The sequence below is a fragment of the Python bivittatus genome, unplaced genomic scaffold (genome assembly GCF_059951505.1).
Source record: "Python bivittatus isolate LINGU-HERP-01145 unplaced genomic scaffold, Pbiv_v1 ctg000750_np1212, whole genome shotgun sequence".
NCBI lineage: Eukaryota > Metazoa > Chordata > Lepidosauria > Squamata > Pythonidae > Python > Python bivittatus.
The window spans coordinates 182,077-203,321 of record NW_028277102.1 but is presented as its reverse complement, the minus strand read 5'-3'; the positions used below and the strand labels follow the sequence as shown (position 1 = coordinate 203,321).

At 44.6% G+C, this 21,245-nt stretch overlaps 1 protein-coding gene across 1 annotated transcript; it reads right to left on the bottom strand.

Moving 5' to 3' along the window:
• LOC148214099 (vomeronasal type-2 receptor 26-like) lies at positions 1 to 10,557 on the bottom strand. The gene is made up of 3 exons (XM_088128576.1): positions 10,324 to 10,557; positions 3,448 to 3,574; positions 1 to 923 (listed from the first exon to the last, which is right to left on the bottom strand). The coding sequence occupies exons 1-3, from the start codon at positions 10,468 to 10,470 to the stop codon at positions 1 to 3; spliced, it is 1,197 nt and encodes a 398-aa protein (XP_087984702.1). The 5' UTR covers positions 10,471 to 10,557.
• Between the last annotated feature and the right edge of the window lie 10,688 nt (positions 10,558 to 21,245).

Sequence of the window (21,245 nt, the reverse complement as noted above, 5' to 3'; positions counted from 1 at the left end):
CTACCTAACAAAATCAGGTTCTCTTTTAGAATTTACTATTAGGTGCTCCTTGGTGTTCATATCAGGTCTCAGGAGGATGATGTAGCATTTGGGGACAAAGATGCAGCCCAGTAAGCCCAGGCTGGAGGCCAGGATGGAGAAGATCTGCACAGCCACCATGTATTTCCCTTTGGTGCTCAGGTAGGTGGGGACAAAGGAGACCCAAACGCTGCAGAAAACTAACATGCTGAAGGTGATCAACTTGGCTTCGTTGAAGCTCCCTGGTAGCCTGCGAGCTAGGAAAGCCACCAAGAAGCAGATGGCAGCCAGAAAGCCCATGTAGCCCAGTGCAGTGTAGAACATGATGACTGGGCCTTCATTACATTGCAGCAGGATGTACCCAGGTTGGGAATGCATGTCAGAGTCTGGGAATGGGGGAGAGATTCCCAACCATATCATGCAGATACCCACCTGAATCCCAGAACAGGACAAGACAATGGAGTTGGCCAGAGTCTTCCCCAGCCATTTCCTCATCCTGCTTCCTGGCTTTGTAGCCTGAAATGCCACCACCACCATGATAGTCTTGGCCAGCAATGAAGAGACAGCAACTGAGAAAACAACACTGAAGGTGGTTTGTCGAAGAAGGCAGGTCACCTTCCTGGGACGACCAATGAATAGAAGGGAGGTCAAGAAGGAAAGGAGGAGGGAAACCAGAAGAATGTAGGTGAGGTCCCGGTTGTTCGCTTTGACGATGGGAGTTTCTCGGTATTTAATGACGATTCCCAAGATGAAGCTGGTGGTTAGGGAGAAAGCAAGGGCTAAGGAAGCCAAGATGAGACCCAACATTTGTTCATAGGATAGGAAGCTGATACTTTTTGGGACACATTGATCTCTCTTCTTATTGGAATGCTTGTCATCTGGACATTGGCTGCAACTGGATGCATCTGAAAAACATAAGCCATTGTTGAGCCAGCATCTAACCATACTGTGGCTGTAACATGAAAAATCCATTTTAATTATTGGGCTGATGAAATGAGAATTTCGTCTTGGAGAAAATCTGTCTATGAGATTGCTATGAACTGAAAACAAGTTGATGGCATATAATCATCAATCAAGTGAGAGCTGATTTTCTAGAAGAGTAGAGGAGAGGTGGGACTGACATTCTTCAGTATTTGGCTAGGGCCGAAGATGGTTCCAAAAAAGAAGAGATAATTCATGCAGGACAAATGATCAATGGGCAATAGTTAGGAGGTGCTATGGGACATGTAGCTGAATTTGAACTGAAAGCTGAAACAAGCAGAGTATTGTCTGTAAACCCTATCATGGGCCTCATGTTGGCACTTGGTGGACAAGAAAAAGTTAAAAAATGTTGGGCTCAGCTACATACAGTAATTGAGAACATCTTAAAGAAACAGTTGAAAGCAGAGGGGTTTCTTTGGAGATTGATCGATAAACAGCTGGGAAAAAGTCATTGAACTTTGTTTTTATATGTGGTAAGTGCAGCATGATTGTTAGACACAAAGGTGGAAAGGCTTGAACTTATTCACAATGGTGGAATGGATGGTGAAGATGATGGAACTTGCTGAGATGGCCAAATTGACATCACTGATGAGAGAAAAGACATTAACTAAGTATAACACTGGCTGGAAGCCCTTATAGACTTTTTGTGTGAAACAGAAAAAATGAACTTTTGATATTTGGTTGTCATGAGCCACGATTCAGAGCCTTTCTCTGATTCTGACAACGTTGCTCCAGCTGAGCCTGTGAATGTCAGCCTGAGGAATCATTAAGGCATGAAGCATCTGAGGCTGATCAGTCAGAGGCCTCTCCTGATCAGCTGGAGCAGTCAGATGAGGAGGCATGACCTCCAAGCCCCAGATCCAGATGCATGCAGAGGCAAGCAGAGGAGTGTCAATCAATGAGACTCCTTGCAAGGCAAAGGGTGAACCCTGAATAAATGCAGTCAGCTGCCAGCGGAGAGATTTATGTAGCTTGCTTTGCCTTCACTGTGTTGGAAAACACGTGTTTGAAACCTGAACTCATGTCTTGTGTGTATCCTGTCCTTGAATTCCTGATTTCTGGACTGGCTGACTACTCGATTTGGCTTCGTGAGTTTTGGCACTGTAACTAGACTACTCTTGCTTCTTGGACTACAAACTGTACTTTATTTGCTAAGTCTTTGATTTACAACTTGTCTGCTGTTATCTGCTTCTGCTCCTTGGCAATCATGTCTGCTACCTTGAAACAGAACAATGGTTTTGATGATTACAAAAAAAGAGATTACCCCCCTCCCCCAAGAAATGAAAGTCACACTCTAACCATAGAGTAAGAGGTTAATTTACACTTGTAACTGCTGTAAAGGAAAATGAGAAGTTCCTTCTTCATGGGCCTCATGATGGCCTGCCGGGGGACTATTGCATTTGGTCAGATGGGTCCTTTTGATCCAGCAGAAATCCTCCGAAGACCAGGGTAAGATCCTGTGTAAATCCTTTCAAAGAGGATCTGCAGAAGACCAAGGAACAACATAGAGCCCTCTTTTGGAAACACGACAGGAACTGCCTCTTTTCCCAGTGTTGTAGACAGATGCAGTGATAGTCAGAACAGGTCTTAAATCAGCTGTGTGAGCCTGGATAAGATGTGGCTTTGAAGTGATTCAAGAGGAGATGCACTGTAGGTTCTTCTGAGGCATCTCTCTGAAGGATTTGCTCTGCTCCATTCTAAAATGTAGGCAAAGATCCCTGTGGTTACCCAGCTGCAATTTCAACACTCACCCAAATGGAAACCTTGGTCTTAAAACTGAAACCTGATGGGGCTATTAGAACCCCAATCTTGACCTTAGGACTGGATACTTTAGTTCCAGGCTTCCCCTGAAAACCTGGCATGGGATCCTCAAAGCTTCTTCAAAAATTTCTACCAAACTAATTTTAATAGAATAAAATAAGGAAGTTATTGAATACATGGGGAGAAGTCTCTATTTTATTTTTGGAATGGAAGAAATAATGCATTCCAGATAGAGTTCCACTGCCCACCAGTGAAGTCCACATGACGATCAAATTCATGTTTCCATGAGAATTAGTCCTTTTGCCTACAAACCCTTGAGGAAGTCAATGTTAAGTGGAATTGCCACTGACTTTTCAAGGCTGAAGATCAATGAGATGCCAAACCCCACAAGTGTTACCTTCTTTCCTGAAAGCAAACAAGAATACAGCAGGTCAAGGATTCAGCCATCTTTCATTATTTTACTTTTAATGGCCACATCATCATGAAAATTGTACGATGGTCTCAAATCTTGGAAATATTTGGTGACTGTGTTGTTTTCCAATGCTTCTTTGTGGAGATAAGGAGAAATAGATGAGGAATTAGGTCTAGAAGTAGCAGGAAAGCAGCACCTGTAACAAACCCTGCCCAGAAGAGCAAAGTGAATTTGACCTCTGTCCCAAGTGCCCTCTTTGCTCTAGAGCCACTGACCTTCCTGCCCAGAGATGGTTCCTTCCATGCACGGAGAACAGTCGTAGCAGCAGACGGGTGCTCCTTCTCTCGTCAGCTTGCTGTATCCTGGGAGACAGTTTTCTGTGCATCTGGACAAAGGCACCTTCTAAACATGAAGAGGAGCCACAGAAATATTCCATTCAATTCCATTTTGGGGGGAGTCAATTACCAGTGTAAAATAGAAGCAGTCAGATAAGCAAGAAATAAAAGAGAAAAACACATCTGAAAATATCACCTGAGTTAACATACTCGAATTGGATGAATATTACTCTAATAAAACTCTATGAATCCTACAGCTGAAATCATAATATTTAAAAGTAAAATTATGAGTCTACGAAGAGCTAAAATCTGGAATCTGGGAAAGCACTGGGAGCACTAAATTTTTGAATAAAAATTGCTGCATTGGTCAAGGGGGAAGCATAAATCCTTCTGACATATGTATAGGAGAATAGAGTCTTTCATTGTCTGTCTGTTGTTGACTTGGCTTTAGTTAGCGAGTGACAACTGTCAAGGTTTTAATTTTAAAGGCGGTCTAGCAAAACATGGCAATGTCTGAAGAAATGGAGTCTGAGTGGTCAGAGAGAAGAGTTTGCACAAAGAAGGAATTGGCGTGCCCTGGATATTTTACTAGGTAAGGAGAGATGAAGCAGACACTAGAACATCTGTGAAACCACAGCAGAATACAGTATGGGCAGGGATTCTATAGTCCATGTGCCCAAGGGCACAATCAGGCAGCATAGGGTAATTTCTTATAATAAGCACAGTTCATGGTGGGGCATTAAACTGAGCTAATGTTAGAGCCTTTCTCATTTTGGAAACCATGGCAAAATGGAAATACGTCACTGACCTAAGCAAGGGGAATTAGCTGCTGAAAAGTCCATCTTTGGCTTGGTGAGATGGCCTGATAGTCTTTCTACATCAAATTGTGAGACGCTTCCCTGTACACAGTTAATTTATAATTCTTAATATTTACAATGAGTGGCAAGTGATCTTAGGGCATGTTTTAATCCAGTCAAAGTCTGAGACGAAGATCACACCATTGCCATATAGAAGCGTGGGGATAAACCTATGAACTAATTTGGTGGGAAGAAGGGATTTTCACCAGAAAGAGTTAAACCTGGTCCTTCAAGTCTTCCTATTTATTTATTTGTTAAACCTGCATGCCACCTGACTCCCATCAACTCTGGGCAGACCTGTGGTACACCCATCACTGCTTGAATTGAGTCCATCCACCTTGCTGCTGGTCGTCATCTTCTTGTCTTTCCTTCAATCTTTTCCAGAATTACAGACTTCTCCACAGAGCTAGCTTTTTACATAATCTGTCCAAAGTAGGAAAATTTGAGCCTGGTCATTTGTGCCTTGAGCGAGAACTCTGGGTTGATTTGTTCAATGATCCATTGTTTGGTTTCTTGACTGACCATGGCATTCTGAGGAGTCTTCTCCAACACCAAAGTTCAAAAGTGTCACTACTCTTTCTCTCCAGCTTCTTCAAAGTCCAACTTTGAAGAGGAGAGTGATTGACTCTAAGCAATATAACCATGTGAATGGGGGTGGTATTTCTGTGAACTGAAATGTGTTATGGGCTGGGTACACATACTGGGCAAAAGCATGGTTTCTTTTAATCAAGATTTGTTGGAAGCAAAATAAATATGGTTGTCAAAACAAATTGTATTAAGTCATGATCCACAATATAATGTCTCTGTTCATGTAACACAGAAAAGTGAGATCAACAAATCTTCCTATACTGTAATGTAATGGATGACTCCACCTTTGGACAGGTTTCTTCAACCACATCACTGCCCCACTTACTATTCTGTCTCTCCTATGTAATATTAACTGCAACCCAGATTACAAGATCTAAGTATGCTACATGTTTATTGAGGTGCTTACTAGGAAATGTATTATTGAAGCCCTTGCAGTCTTCCATGAACTTAAAAACAGTTCTGAGCAGCAAAGTCTTCAGAAAGCCACAAATTTGGGGACTAGTCCAGGAAAATACAGAAAGTCTTCCTCCATGGGAAGAACAACAGCTGATAAATGGTAAGAAGCAAAATGCAGCAGGATCACCCACCTGACTGAATGATGCTGGCCACATGATGGCACTTGGGTTGATGGAGAGGTTGACTTCTGAAGAGGCCTCTCTTTCTATTCTCCCAACTTTGACCCCAGCAGTAGACTTGTTGGGGAACACTGCCCAGTGCATGATATCAAAGTCAGAGGCTAGATCTCCATTCTTGTTGAAATAAACACCATCCACGGAAAGATTGTAAAGCTGGAAATTTCTCAGGAAAGGATGAAGCTGGAAAGAAGGAAAACCACGTCCATATCTTATCTGGTTCCATTTCAGCCCTAATTCAATGTTTATATTGCTCTTATTATAGCTATGGGACTGGTATGAATAACTGGACCTTTCTGAGTCAGTGCCTCTGCCTGTAAAGTGTTTCAGGATCTTAGAGGAAGTCTTTCTCCCTTCGTTCCAAGGGAAACTGGATCTGGTCCACATGCTTCTTGTGAGTTTCCTGAAACAGTTAAGTCCACTCAGTGACTTGTCCCTGAAAGCCAAAAGTCAGCAAACCAATTCTAAGAAGCCCCTATAATTACATTAAGAGGGAAATCCCAAAAGATAAATGAATCTCATATCTGGTGGTCAATGTTTGGGATCCCATGAGATGCTGTACATATTTAATGTTTTAATTTCTTTCTAAAAATCTTGTTTGTATATATATACATATAGCATGAAATATTATGCAGATGCCTCTGGCCCCGAAAACTTGCCACAGAGGGATCTGGCTTCATTCTCCCTTCCTTTTGCACTGCTGGTCTGTCTCACACTCTTGCTCTGCCTGCCTCTCTCTAGTGTCTTCTCCTGTCCTCATTCTCCTTCTCCTCCTCGTCCTGTGCTGTTCCTCCTCCTTTCTTCCATCTTACTCCCTCAGTCTTCCTCCCTTGCTCAGTCCTTCTAATGCCATGTTTCCGTGTGAAATTGGTTTTATTTTGTTAAACAGTCACACGCCTAACAGCCTTGCCTGAGACTGTTGTCAGATTCACCCGGCACGCCACAGCGAACGCCGCTGCTCAGTTTCACCGCCCCTAGTCAATTTCACCGCCCCAGGCGCAGGCAGTGGAAAAGGGGAAGACAGGCGAACTGCAAGTTAATTGCCAACAGATACTTTCTATCACAGCCTGCTTCCCTCAAGCGCCCCAGGCAAAGCCAACCGCAGCGGCTCGGAAGCGCAGCGATCAGTGAGTGATCAAGAATTCCCGGCTTAGTCTGCAGAAGAAAAGCCCAACGAACGAACGCAACAACCCCATAGACAAAGGACAGCAATCAGAGAGACAAAGAAACTCAGCTGAATCTGCCATTTGGGCAAGGGGGAAATACCCCGGGCAACTCAGTACCTAGGCAACGGGGAGAAGGGCGGGAAAGAAGAAGGGGCAACTCTGGGTCAGGGAGGGAACCCTATAGAACCGCTCTATGTAACCGTGCCAAACCAACCCTGGCTTTGTATCACCCTGCATTACACCCAAGTAAACTTCTTTTGCTGAACCTGTGTTTCACGAGAGTTTCATTCGGCGCTGAATGTGGCAACTCTTACAACTGTTACACTCAGGCGAGGGATTAGGAGAATGGCTGAGCAATGCCTGATGGAGTGATCAGGAATTATGCTGACACATACCTGCTGCCAGATCGCTTCTGCTTCCAAGACCAAAATAGCCATATAAGATAGTCCCAGCGTCTAGGAGTGAGGGGGGATACCCATGACAGGCCAAAGGGAGCTGGGCAGACCCAGCCTCTACCGTCTCTTCACCACAGTTACCACTGAAGCATGTCAGACCAGGCAGATAGGAAGGCTTGTGATGGGAGAAGATGCAAAATATATCTTTTCCGCCAGACCAGATCAATATGAAGTTACACAGGCTCAGCTTTTGGCTAGGAAATGGACAAAACTGGCATCATGAATGTATGGCCCTGATTTATTGAGTGATTTGACTTTCAGGCCGCCACAGTCTTTGGACTCTTGGTGGTGTGCTTTCGAAAAGCAGTAAGGATCTTAAGGCTGAAATTCAGGGCACATGTGGAGGGGGGTCCTGGTTCCTGCTAGAAGGTGCTATGAAGAAACATGAATTTGAAGCAGAAAAATGCTTTGAATTCAGAAGCAAAAGTCTTGACTATTTCCTTGGCTGGAAGTAGAGGAGACCAAGTTGGGTGACCAAGGAAGAACATGAGGATGCCCTCCTGGTGCTTAAACACTTTACAATCAGGGAATTGCTGTCCCTGTAGAAGTATCTCTTTTATTGTAAAGCATTCCAAAGCAGCACCAGTACTTCCATTTTGGAAGATTCAGCAACAGAATCTCTTTTTCTTTCTCCAAACCTCATCTGATCAGAACAAACATTATAGCAGGGCAACTGCTGTTCAGACCACCATATCCGCCCCTCCCACCCAGCCCTGCCTACACCCAATTTAACACTGAGGAATTGAAGGAGGAGCATCAATGGAACTTCGAGGAGAAGTCCTACCTGCCATGGCTGTATAATCTGGGGTGTTTGATGGACTCCAACCCGCCACCGCCTCCTCGGTTGGGCAGAATAGGCAGCACTGAGGACCCAGAACAGGGCCTGAATTGCTGTGGATATACTAGAGGCGTCCTCAGACAGGATTCTTGCAACCGCATCACGGGGTGGGATTTCCCAGTTCATTTTTTCTAAGCATCTTCCCCAAACTTTCTTGGACAACACAGGCCTGGAATAGGAACACTGGAATGCTGCCTCCCCATATTGATCAATAGCAGAGTAATATGAATAAAAATCATAATCTTCTGTCCTTTCTTTTGTGTGAGTTAAGAAGGATAACAAAAGATGTTTATCCTGGAGATCAAGCTCTTGGTAAAACCTTCTGACACTTAAGTCTTGCAAAGCTGCTACAAGCCACACTTTCCCCTCACAGAATTCCAACATTTCAAGAAATTGTATACATAATAGTAGTGATACTGTGCCCTGAATGTCTAATTGACAAACAATTATTGTTACTTTACGGTTGCTGAAATTTAGAAAAACATTTTTGTTAAATTCTTCTGAGAATGGGACGTTTTTTCTCAACTTCAGTGTTAAGATGCTTTGTGAGAAGGCAATGCAAATTCCCATTTTTGTGGCTAGAGGTGCAAAGTTTCTTCGGAACTTTTCCCCGTTTTCATTGTCTGGAGCAACGAGGCCGATCCACGTCCACCGGAAATGCAGGAGCAGCTTGACAATCGCCAAGTGAGGAGGTTCTTGGTTAGGACTCATCCGGTAGAAAAAAGGGAAATGCTGTTTATGCTCCGGAATGGGGCTGAGAACACCATAATTGATCTAAGAAAGAAGATGAAAGATTGCTGGTCTGCCTCACTTTTAATGATAATATTCAGATGCTTAAATCTAAGGGCTTTTCACAGCTACTGAGCTAAGGTTTCCAGAAAAGAAAAGCTGCTTTGAAATGTTCCATCTCCATTGATGATCTCTCTCCGGCTTCTGTCATCTCTGTCCATGTCATTTCTGGCTAAGAAAAGCCTGTTCTCCTTGTGGTTGATGTCCATGGTGATCCCTGACCAATAACCCCAACCCACCCAGGTTAGTATGGGGTGATACACATGGTGCTCAGTGGAGAACCTTTGGTGCCTATGGGAGCCCTACTCACTCTGTGGATCCCCTGTAGCTCTCAGCACACAACAGATCAGGGGCTCTAAGTGAGCCAGGTGGTGGATAGGAGATTCTCAGTAAAGTAAGGGGTGAGCATTGTTTCCTAATGTCTTGGGAATTTCCCCTCCGATTACTTTCTGAAAGCTGCCTAAACCCACTGCTTCAACCATCTGTCCAAACTTACCACCTCCTCCACTGCCGGCCCCATCCCATCCTAGGGAGACAGACTGGTATTTATTTATTTTTACTGGCAGGGAAATCTTCCAACCTCTCCACCTTAACATTCTTCTCACTAAACTGTTGGGACAGCACCCGCCTCTTATACAAAGCAGAGTGGAGGTCAACTTGGGGTATAGAGGAAATTAATGGTGACCTCCTTTGTGCATCAAAGCACATTAAAGTGGTTGGCTGGCTGTGCCCTTGTCCTCTCACTGCCTTTGTACCATTGGAAAGATTCCTTGCATCCACTTTGTCCATACTTGGTGTCATAGGGTGTCATTAGTTCTCCCCTCTTGCTTTTCATCCACTCATGAATTGCATCCAGGAACAACTTTCTTGGTCTTCCTCTTTCTTTTGACTTTCCTTCATATCTTTCGCTCCTCATTCATTCTGTGTCTCAAACCCACCAATTTTGTATCACCCACTTAAAACTCTGTCCACACTCATTTGGCACCCATACATTCTGGATTCTCTCTTATCACATCCATTTCTTAGAGACCCATTCTGAATGCATTCCACTGACTTTTTTCTTTCTCCTGACATGCCCAATTCTCACTGTGATATAACAGTGTGAGCAGAATGATATTGAATCATTCTGGCAAAAGACCACATATCACTATCTTATGACAAGTATTTGTGGGCCTCAGAATTTGTCCATCCTTTTCTTGCTCTTTTCTGACCAGATAGACCAATCTGTTTACTTGCTCAAGTTGTTTCTGTGAGGAAAGGTTTTGGTTGCATGTCCAATTCATAGCAGAAAAGGAGAGGGTCATGAAGACAGTGTATTGTATTCCAAATTGTGTATCAATATCAGAACGGCCAAAGTAATACAAGGGAAATGAACCTATTTCAGGTCGTTTAAGAGTGACCGACTCCAACTTTGCTTGGTGCTGTCCAAGAGTGCCCCCTTCTGGACTCGTCTGGAGAATTTCCAAAATGGACTTCTATTTATATTCATACCTGTGGAATTTTGTAGATGCTCAGCATGGTTGAAACATGATTAAAGAGCTCCGAATTAGTCCCTTCAAGAATGGCCAAGATATTTTTTCTTCTTCCACAACTGTAGTTTGGGATGTTCTCCTGCCCCATAGACAGAACGTCCATCATGGCCTCGTATGTTATGAGGGCGTTGAAAAAGTTCTCATAAATATTGTAGCCCAGGGAGATATTGTGGAGCAGTGTAGGACTCTGATTGATCTCGTGAGTGGCAAACAAGAAAGGCAAGATGTGGCTGAAGCTCATACTCTTTACACTACAACAGAAAAGATATCAATAGGTTTTCCTCTTCTGCTTATAAAGACATGTTGTATTGCCCCCAGCTTTTACTTGAACCACATCTGGCACTGATCAATTCAAGTTTAGACTTAGAACCACCCTTGTGAAAGTCCCACAGCCTGAAACATCAATGGAATGAGGATGCAATAGGACACCATATAAATGTTCAACCTAATCTGGTTGATCTCACAGAGGGCAAAGAAGGAGGGTGGGACCAGAACTCACTTTCATTACACTGCAGTGCAGGAACTATTGTCAGGCGCTCATTGCAGAATGAAAAAAACAGGAAATTCCTGTATTAAATATTTACAGGGCCTTTGTAGGGGATAGACTTCTCTGGATGTTCCTGTTAGACAGAAAATCCCATGTACACCAATGGGAGTGTTTTTCCAAAAGAAGTGGCAGAAGAAAAGCTTGGTAGATCAGGATCAAAGTGAACCTTACCCGAAACCACCCGATATGATTCTGTGTCTATGTTATGACTTGGAGGGATAGCATGGAAAAGAATTCTTCTAGCCAAACTAACATAAAGCAGAAAAGTATCTGAGTAACTGCTTACATTTGTAGAAAATAATCTCTTTTTTGAGCAGAACCTGTTGCAGGAATCTTTTCCCAAGATATCTGTGTATTTTGCATTTTCTTTGTTGCACACTGCCTTGCATACTCATGTTGATTGGAGAGGAGTATAAGTAAAATCCAAAAAAATCTGGAGACTGATTTGTTGCACAGTAGCACTGTCAAATAATGTATTGCTCTATGTTCCATAACCCCAATGGTGCCTGTGTTTCCACAAGACATTCAGAAAAGGTAATATCAAAATCCATCACCCTTAGCATGTTGTTAAAAAAAATGATTAGGTCTTAGACTGCCCTCGGTAAACTTGTCACTCGAGTGCTTTGAAGTACCATCAAAAATTCCTAATGTCTGTGCTTCTGAGGTTCTTTTACCTTTAAATCGTTCTCTGGAGGAAGGAATGGCTTTCTCCCTTGTTGATCATGCACATGTCTATTTCAAGATGGAAGAAACCACCCCGATGTGAAAAGATCACGAGGGTAAAGTAGGATGGTCCTGAATTCCCCTCAGCAAATCCCAATCATATTTCTCCCTCAAGAGCTACTAAAGGACATCATTCCCCCTGAGGTGAGGTTAGACCCATCGCTGTTAGGCTTTTGGAAAGCCCTGAAAATGTGGTTTTTGCAGCAAGCTTGGGGATCCCATGGAAAGCATGCAAGATGGTTGCAATGTACTTAGATGGCTGTAATTCTCCTGCAATCTTGCTTTTTATTTATGTTGATTATGTTTATGGTTTTCCATGTTTTAGTGGCTGTGACACTGTTTTAATTGTTAGTTGCGCATCACCCAGACTCACGTCCAGTGAAATGGACAGCCATATACATTTGTTTTCTTTTACACTGATTCTAATCTAATAATTTACTTCATACTTCCCTTTTTTACTATATACGCCTAATTATTTACTCTCTTTCTTGTTTGACCAGATGGCTATGGATTGGTGACCCAAGATTACAGTCTCTTCTTTCCCACAGCATAAAATGCTATTGTGTTAAATGTTTTTTTATTAATGTATAATTCTTGAAGCATATAAGTAGAAGTAAAAAAAAACCCCAGTGAATTAATGGTATTGATACCCTCTGTTTTACGGTACTTTCTAACTCTGGATTCTGTTCGGTGAAGAAGAGGAGACGATTTCTGACAAATTTACAGTCATTCAGGCAGCAGCAGATTTCCCCAAACTCTATTCTGCATATATGACAAATATATCTTGGCGATTATATAAATTGAGTTCAGAAATATCCTCTTCCAAATCAGCTGTTTATTTCTCTGTCATAACCTTCGCACATGGCATACCCAGAGAGACCTTTCTGCTTGACTAGAAAATAAAGGTGTTCCTTTTAGAAGTTGGAAAGCATCTGGTGTTGATGCTTGTCCTTGTTGAAGAACCCAAAAGAAACTCTTCAGGTTTTAAAAAATCCAAAATGCCTTTTGCTTAAAGAAAATGTGGAGGAAAAAGAATAAGCTTCTTGAAAAAGGCTAGGAATTGGGAAATGGGAATTATTCCTTACTAAAGAGATATTGGAGAGGGAAAAATGTACCACTAGAGGCACATTCACGTCAATAATTACCTGATAAATGTATGGCGTGGAGGCCTGATGAACTCATATTGTTGAAATATACTATTAGCTGTAGATATGATTCCACTGATCAGATAATCTCCTGGCTTGTAGAAATTGTCCCCGTAATGTAGCTCATTGATTACATTCAATGGACATTTCTTCACCAGCATCTCAGAGGGAAAATGGGACCCCAGCAGAAGCAGGAACAGTAGCCCTCGAGATACCATGATGGGGCTATTTGCTAGAATTCCCTTTCAGGCAAAGATAGCTCTTCCTTGGTCCCCGAGCTGCCTAATTATGAGGAAAAACTACTAACAGACAGTACGACTGCACTGAAGATTTTCTCTTCAATGAAGATGGTCCAGCTTGGCACCAAATTTGGAAACCACAACTGGTAATTTCAGAATGGCGTGGCCTTTCCTTAAATCAAAAGCATCTTCTCCTCTCAGAAAACCAGGAGGTAATTATGGATCAGAGATGTTCAGGTTTTATATATCAGGATTTGTCAAATATTGGTCACCATGGTTTCAAAAATGACCTGTGATGATGCTGATGAAATCCCTTCAGCTTTGTTACCATCACCATGGTTCTGATAATTAGAAGGAGAATTGGGAATCATTGTGGCAACATAGATGTGCAGCTGGAGAAAATATTTTTGTCTAACTCATAGACAAAGTTCCAGTTTAAGTGTCGAGAGGGGAAGAATTCAGGAAAGCTTGACTGCCTTTTACTTAAGAAACTTATTTGGAGATGCTTAAAGTTGTAGTATGTTCAGTATTAAAGGCTGTAATACACTAAATCAGCTAAACCTTTATTAACTGTCCAGGGGGAACTCCATCTTGGTGTGGGTGAGTCCATCTTCCTAAATGCAGGTCAGATACCCCAGAATAGCTACATCCAGAAATACCATCTGGATGGCCCTTCAGAGGCCCTGTTACAACATCTTCTGCTTTACAAAATGGAGAAGAAATAACAATGTTTATGTTTATGAAGATAGGATTTGATGGAAATTCCATGGACATTGTTGTGATCTTTTTGATTATATAGGGTTTATTTTTTAGAGTCAGAATCACGTGGCAGAGTTTGACCTGTGCAGTCGGTCTCAGTTGAGCTTCTGAGGACACAACGACAATGTCTGGAAATCTGCTGCTGCTCTCAGGGGTTGCAGAAAGAGGTGGAAAAAAAGGTGGTGCTTTCCCTGCAGCAAGGGTGGTGAGCATTCTCCCATGATGTCTTACTCAGCAGGATGCTTTCTGTCCCTCCCTCAGTCTGTCTTGTGTCCCCTTTGGGTTTGAAAGCTGCCTGAATCTTGAAAGACCTTTCTTTCCCTTGAAGCTTTGCTTTTCTCCCTTGATTGGAAGGAAGATTGAATGGTGCTCCTCAGTGCGCTAGAAGCCTCTTCTCAAAATGCGGTTTTGCTGTCCGCATCAGGGTGGGCCACTCATGGGGTCTCGACAGGCGAGAGTGAAGACAAACACGCAGGTTTTCCTCGAGGTGAGTGAGCCCAGAGCGTGTTCTGAACTACTCTTTTATTGGGTATTACAAGTCAGGAAGCAGGTGGTGGGGGCAGGTTGTGGGGGCATATAGCCTTTTATAGTCATGCAACAGCTTTAAGCAACACTATTGGTTTATTCTATGTTTCCTGTATAGCCTGTCATGGTTATACGTTTCCCTACTTGCTTACGTAGCATCAGGTATGTCTCAAGCAGTGATCGCCTTATCGTGCTTTTAGGTGCTTTTATTATCTGGTGCCTTCCCTCATCCTAGGTTTCTGGTTCGTGTGCTGGCCACTGGCCTGGCCACACTGCAGAAGCCTGAATCAAGTTTCTGATAAGCAAGCATTTTATTCCAACATCTCCTCCGTTTTTGTTTTAAAAGTAAAACTGGTGGATTCCAACTCTTCGTCAGAGTCTAATATGCGGAGGGATGCTTTTTCCATATTTTCTCCAGACCGTATTGGTTGGTAATGGTGGCGTTCCAGTACCATATTTTCCAAGGCACCTATTTTAGTTTCCACAAATTTTGTTAGGCGAGATAAAATGCAGGGGCCTAATGTACATGCAAGGAGTAGCAATATCAGTGGTCCTGCTATGGTACCTATCAGGGTGGTCAACCATGGGGAAAAGTTGAACCAGGATTGAGACCATCCTTGCTGACCCTCCCTCTCCTTTTTACGTTTATCCAGGCCCTCCCTGAGTTTGGTCATGGAGTCCTGCACTATGCCAGAGTGATCTGCATAGAAGCAACATTCTTCTCTTAAAGCCACACATAACCCCCCCTCTTTTAGAAAAAGTAAATCAAGGCCTCTTCTGTTCTGCAAGACCATTTCTGAGAGGGAGGTTAGGGATTTTTGTAAGTGAGAGATCGAAGTTTCTATTCTCTCTAAGTCTTCATCGATGGCTGCCCTAAGGTGGTGGTATTGGACATACTGATTTGCAAAGGATGCTATCCCAGTTCCTGCTCCTGTTAGGCCAAGTCCTACCAAGAGAGCTACTGTGAGGGTGGAAATGGGTTCACGCTTGTGTCTTATGAGTTCTGACCCTGAGTAAGTGTTATAAACTTCTTCTTCTGTGTGGTAGTATATGCGTGGCATGACCTGGACAAGGATGCAAAAACCTTTGGTGCTTATTACATGACCATGGGCACAGGCCGTGAGGCCTGTAGAGCAAGCCCACCATCCATCTGTGGGTGGTATGTAAAAGAGTGTTGTATCAACCTCACTATGTGTTGTGTTGCAGTATTGTTTATACTGTGTGGGAACCTGTCCAAGGCAGGTTCCCTTGCCTGAGATTGACTGCAATGTTTGTGAGCCATGTTTCCATCTGCATGCCTTGTCATTCGAGGAAGTGTTGTATGGAGAAACAAGCCCTACAGCCTCATAATATGGGGGTCGAACATCGTAGCAAAACCAGCAGGCTGTAGTAAGGTTGGGATTGGTGTCATTGACCATGTGATAGGTGGCTGTGACGATGTCCCAAAGGGGGTTCCCAGGGCGGCTCCATGAAGGGGAAAAAGAATAACCGATGGAAGTAGGCGAACTTTTCCCGGGAGTGGGGGTGGGTTGTGGGGGTGGCTCCCTGCGGACTGGGGTTACTTCAATTTCTACTTTATGTTTACTATCGCGTGGGGGTGGCGCCTTACGGTTGGCTGGTATTGTCTTGGGGCCCACCGGTACCGGGGGTTCTATGGGGGTTTGTGTTAGGCGTATAGTAAAAATATTCCCCGGCTCCCCGGTTTTATCATGAACCCGGCCTCCCCAAGTGACCCCTGACTGCCACCCCGTGTGTCGTTTTCCCTCAGCAGTGAAAGAGATTTTAACCGGATTACAATTAATATATGTTCCAAATTGGTTTTGCTCACATCGTACGTTCTCACCAGTCCGTCTGAGTGTAATAAGATCACCTCTGAAAGGGGGGTTCCATGTTATTTCTCCCGTGGAGACGCAGCTCCAGTCCGCACAAAAGTAATCGTTTTCCCCACCACACTTCTTCCGGTATGTTGTTGCCCTGACATGGCCGGGGCAGACATAAAGGGGCCATCTCTTGATCCATCTGTGGCTAACCATACCCGGTCTGTTGGGAGAAGTGGTGGTGTCCATCATCACACCAAAGTCAAAGTACAGGTCAGGAAACCAGGACCCCGGCACCGCCATAGATGAAGTGGAGTTCAGGATGTCTGCGTGTGCGTCCAATACCGCCCACGTTAGGTTCTGGGGTTGATGGGGATTGTGCTGCGCATAGTTAGGTGCGCAGAGGGCGACGCTCAGTAGCTGAAGGGCAACCGGGAACCACAGTATTCTTCCCAATTGAGGCAGATGTGACATTTTTACTGAGGCCCTTCCCTTGGTCTACCTTCTGTTGTCCCTGCTGTCCTCTTCCTCGGCCGTACGTTGAGGGTCAGCTTCCGGAGTGACACCAGTAAGGCCTCTTATGTGGGGAGGAGGAGGGGCGTCTTGGGCGTCCGGCGAAAGCGGGAGATGACAAGGACGGACGCAGCGACCAGGGACCCACAGAACCTTATCGGGAAGCTGAATGGCCGCGTAACCTCGACCCCAGGTGATGAGTTGTGCAGGCCCTCTCCAGGCGGGGTCTGGCAGGCAACGATAGTAGACAAGTGGTCGTTGGTGGTCAGCGGCAGGTTGTGAGGCAAAGTGACGACAAGCAGCAGAAGTGGCAGGTAGTCCGGTCAAGTTGAGAAAGTTAAGAGTATAGAGGCAAAGGTTGAGAATGTCTTGCACCGCTGGGAGGCTAGGGGGCCCTTTCCCCTTTGTTTCTATATATCTGTCAAGAGCATGTTTTAAGGTCTGATTTGCTCTTTCAATTATGGCTTGACCTTTGCTGTTGTATGGTATGCCGAATTTGTGTGTGATTCCCCATTTCTGGCAAAAGGCGGCAAAAGCACTGCCTGTATAGCCAGGCCCATTGTCTGTTTTAAGTTCTTTTGGGCGTCCCAGCGTTGCAAAGGTTCGAATACAATGATTAATAATGTGTTTAGAGGCTTCGCCCCTTTGAGGGGTGGCCATGATGAACCCCGAGTAAGTGTCAATGGAAACGTGTAAGTACTTCCATGGGGAAAAAGAAGCATATTGGGTAACATCCATTTGCCAAATTTGGTTGCACTCTGTCCCCCTGGGGTTAACTCCCATGGGCACAGAGTGCGCTTGTTTGCTACAGGTGGGGCATTGCTGTAAAATTGCAGTGGCCTCTGTAGCAGAAATTTTGAACTGCTGAATGAGCGCCTTTTTATTCTGGTGGAAATAGGAATGACTTTCCCACGGAGTGGGAGAGGAAAAGGCAAAAATGAGTGGGGAGGAGGATGCAGCCGCGGCCGCAGCGTCGGCCACGCTATTTCCTTCCTGGAGGATACCAGGGAACGGTTGGTGGCTACGAATGTGTGCAACATGGAAAAAATGAGTCCTTTTAGAAATGAGGTGTTGTAAGGACAGAAACAAAGATAGAAGAGTTGGTTCGATAGAGGGGGATAAGTAGGCTTGATAAATGGAGGAAATAATTTGGGAAACATAAAGACTGTCAAGAATAAGGTTAAAAGATTGATGAGGAAAGGCCTCAAAAGCAAGGATGGAAGCATAAAGCTCTGCCCGTTGGGCGGAGGATTGTGGAGGGGTGGTTTTTGTATGCCATTGGCCGTCAATCTGCCAAGCGCAGGCGCCAGATTTTTTGCTGCTGTCGGCGAAGACAGTGACTGCATCATGAATGGGGAAAGGAGACATAGGAGTTTGCCAAATAAAGGGAGTGGTTCTGAGAAGTTGTACCCGAGGGTCTGGTGGTGGATGGCAAGAGACAGTGCCAGGCCAGTCAGCGAGGGCAAACTGAAGGTGGTCGCTGACCGCTAGCAGTGACTCCCATGTGGAGAGAGAGCAAGGAACATAAATGACAGAGGGTTCAACACCAGCTAGGGCCTTAGACCGCAGCCGACCTTTGGTAATAAGGGAAGCAAATTGAGCGGGTTTAGTAGTAAGCGTTGCACGAGGCGTGTGAGACAGGTGGATCCATTCAAGGATTAGCAATGAAGGTGTCACCTGAACCACCGCACCTGTTGGCAGTGTCAGCGTGTTCAGTAGGAGCAAAGAGAAAGGCAAGTTGTCTTTCATGCGATCCACCCATTTGGTACGTAGGGCCTGATTAATTAATTTTACAGCGTCCAATTGTTCCTTTTGCAAGGGGATGACATCTGCAGGTTGCTTTCCTTTAGTTAGTGCCGTGAATAAGGGAGAAAGTTGAATGGTGGAAAGACCTATGTAGGGGCGGATCCAGTTGATGGATCCCAAATATTGCTGTAATTGTAGCAAGGTAGGCGCAGGTGGCAATTGAATGTTCGGCAAACAGGGGTTAGCGTGTGATTCAAGCACCTTGTGTCCCAAATAATGAAAAGGTGATGAAAGTTGTACTTTGTCTGGTGCAATATGTAATCCTCCTTGTTGCAATATGTGTTGTAGGTGAGGCAATGTTTTTAAGACAGTACCTTTGGGTCCTGGTGCAGCAACCAGAATGTCATCCATGTAATGATAAACTAAAAATGACGAATATTTATCCCTATAGGGTTGTAAAACCTGCGATACAAAGTATTGACACATGGTGGGGCTGTTCAGCATTCCCTGTGGCAAAACTTTCCATTGATAGCGAGAAGTTGGTTGAGAATTATTGAGCGCAGGTACAGTAAAGGCAAAGATATGTTTATCTTTAGGATGCAAGGGTATAGAGAAAAAGCAATCTTTAAGATCAATGATCATCATATCGTAACTTTGAGGAATCAAATTTGGATTTGGGAGGCCGCATTGCAGCGCCCCCATTGGTTTGATAATTGCATTCACCGCCCTAAGGTCATGAAGAAATCTCCATTTACCGGATTTCTTTTTAATTACAAAGACTGGAGTGTTATAAGGGCTTAAAGAGGGCTCAAGGTGCCCATTGTCCAATTGTTCATTGACCAATTGTTTTAATACAGTGAGTTTTTCCACTGTGAGCGGCCATTGATCTATCCAGACTGGAGTTTGAGATTGCAATTCCAGCCGCAAAACAGCTGAAACAGCCATTATTGCAAAATAAGCTTGGTTTGGAATTGGGACATCAAATCTCGTCCCCACAAGTTAATATGTAAAGGTAAAACTACAGGCTTAATGAAAGCGGTAACAGGGCTTGTGGCTGATGTGACTGAGATCCAATTGCAGCTGATCTGAGCCGTCTGGATCCCTCCTACCCCTCTGACGGATGGGGCAGGGTCAGTAGGCCAATCGGCAGGCCATTCAGCTGAGCAGATGACCGAGACGTCGGCACCGGTATCTAGAAGACCGGAAAAAGAACGTCCATTGAGTTTAAACTTGGCTACTGGCCTTTTGGAGTTGACGTTTTGCTCTATAGTCATACAGTCAGAAAAAGTCTCAAGGGGGATCATTGTCGCCACCACATCTCCCTGTTTGATGGTTACCGGAGAATTAACCATAATTGCCAAGGCGAAATCAGAAAAGGAGTCAGCACTGCGCAAAAAGGGGGCAGCTATGACTCCTTGAGCGGTAAGGTCCAAGTTGGGGAAAACAAGCACCGGCATTTCGGGGGGCAATGTCAAAGGCGAGCGAGGCGATATAAAAAGATGATAAACATGAGCGGGTAAAGAATAGGTCACGGTCTCGTCCGCAGTCATCTCTACAGAGTGAGGGGACGGGTCCTCATTGGGTAATTCAGCCTTGGGGGTGGGGCTGGCTGCATGCCCCACAATCAGTTTCCCGAATTCTGCTGACTTTGATTAAAGGACCTGCATTGGTTGGCCCAATGAAATCCTTTTTTGCATTTTGGACAAACGGTCTTAGGTTTGACTGCCTGTTGGGAGAAACTGCGATGTGCGCCCCCTCCTGGTGCCCTGCACTGAGATTTGAAATGACCAGGTTTCCCGCAATTGAAGCAATTTCCGGCAGGGCGTGACACAGGAAGTGCGTCTTGTGGCGTGAGGGAGGAAGAAGAAGGCGGAAACAAGGTTGTGGTAATGGCGGAGGCCAGCGCAGCCATTTTGTGGCTGGTGGTTCCGACAATACGACATGCTTGGAGAAAATCAGCCAGGGTGATGCCAGGTTTGTTAGCTATGGGCTGGAGCACCTTTTGACAGTCCGAATTAGCGTTTTCATAAGCCAATTTCATACACAGTTCACCTCTAGCATCTACGTTGTCAATTTGGCGTTCTAATGCAACTTGAAGGCGACTAATAAAGGAAGAATAGTCTTCTGTAGGCGATTGAATTATTTTAGAAAAGGTTTGCAAAGGTTTGCCCTGATTGTCATCAACCTTTCGTAAGGCTGCTAAGGCACAATTTTTAATAATAGGAAAAGCAGCTCTATCGGAGTTTTGCTGTTGTGCGATAGTGCTGATGGTGCCAGTCCCCAGGACATCGTCAGCAGTAACATTTTGAGGGAGTCCAGCATTTATGGCAACGGCAGCCTGTTTGCCGTACTCCGAATTCCAAATTACATATTGAGCAGGGGTTAAAATCATGCCAAAAAGCGACTGCCAATCTGCAAGCAGCATTTCCACAGCAGCAGTAGAAAGCGAAGTAAGCAAGCCCATAACATAACGCGACTGCAGGCCATAATCTCTAACAGCACTTTTAATCTCTTTGATTTGTTTGTAATCTATGTGCGTATGCACCGGCTGGCCGGGAGCGCCCGCAGCAGCTCCGGCGGGCACCACCCAGGTCACCGGAAACATTGCACACGCTTCAAGATCCTCAGCAGAGAGTTGACCTGACTGCTGAGCAGTCTGCATAGCTCTGATTATGTGACCCCCCCTTTGAGGTTTTATAGTAAGGGGGGGACTTGGAGCCATGGGAGCCGTGGGACCATTGGCTGGATCAAGGCACCCAGAACCTGCTGACATGGGAAGTAAAGTGGCCGGAGAATTTTTAACAGAATCATACGGGGGTGGTATGGGTTCTGCCGGCATTTGGTTGTCGAATTTATGGTGAATCATT

Coding starts and splice junctions, on each gene's coding strand:
- LOC148214099 (XM_088128576.1), bottom strand. CDS start 10,470: ATGATGGACGTTCTGTCTATGGGGCAGGAGAACATCCCAAACTACAGT. Junction 3,575..10,323: donor GCATCTACAAAATTCCACAG/GTATGAATATAA, acceptor CTTCATGTTTAG/AAGGTGCCTTTGTCCAGATG. Junction 924..3,447: donor AACCATCTCTGGGCAGGAAG/GTCAGTGGCTCT, acceptor TATGTTTTTCAG/ATGCATCCAGTTGCAGCCAA.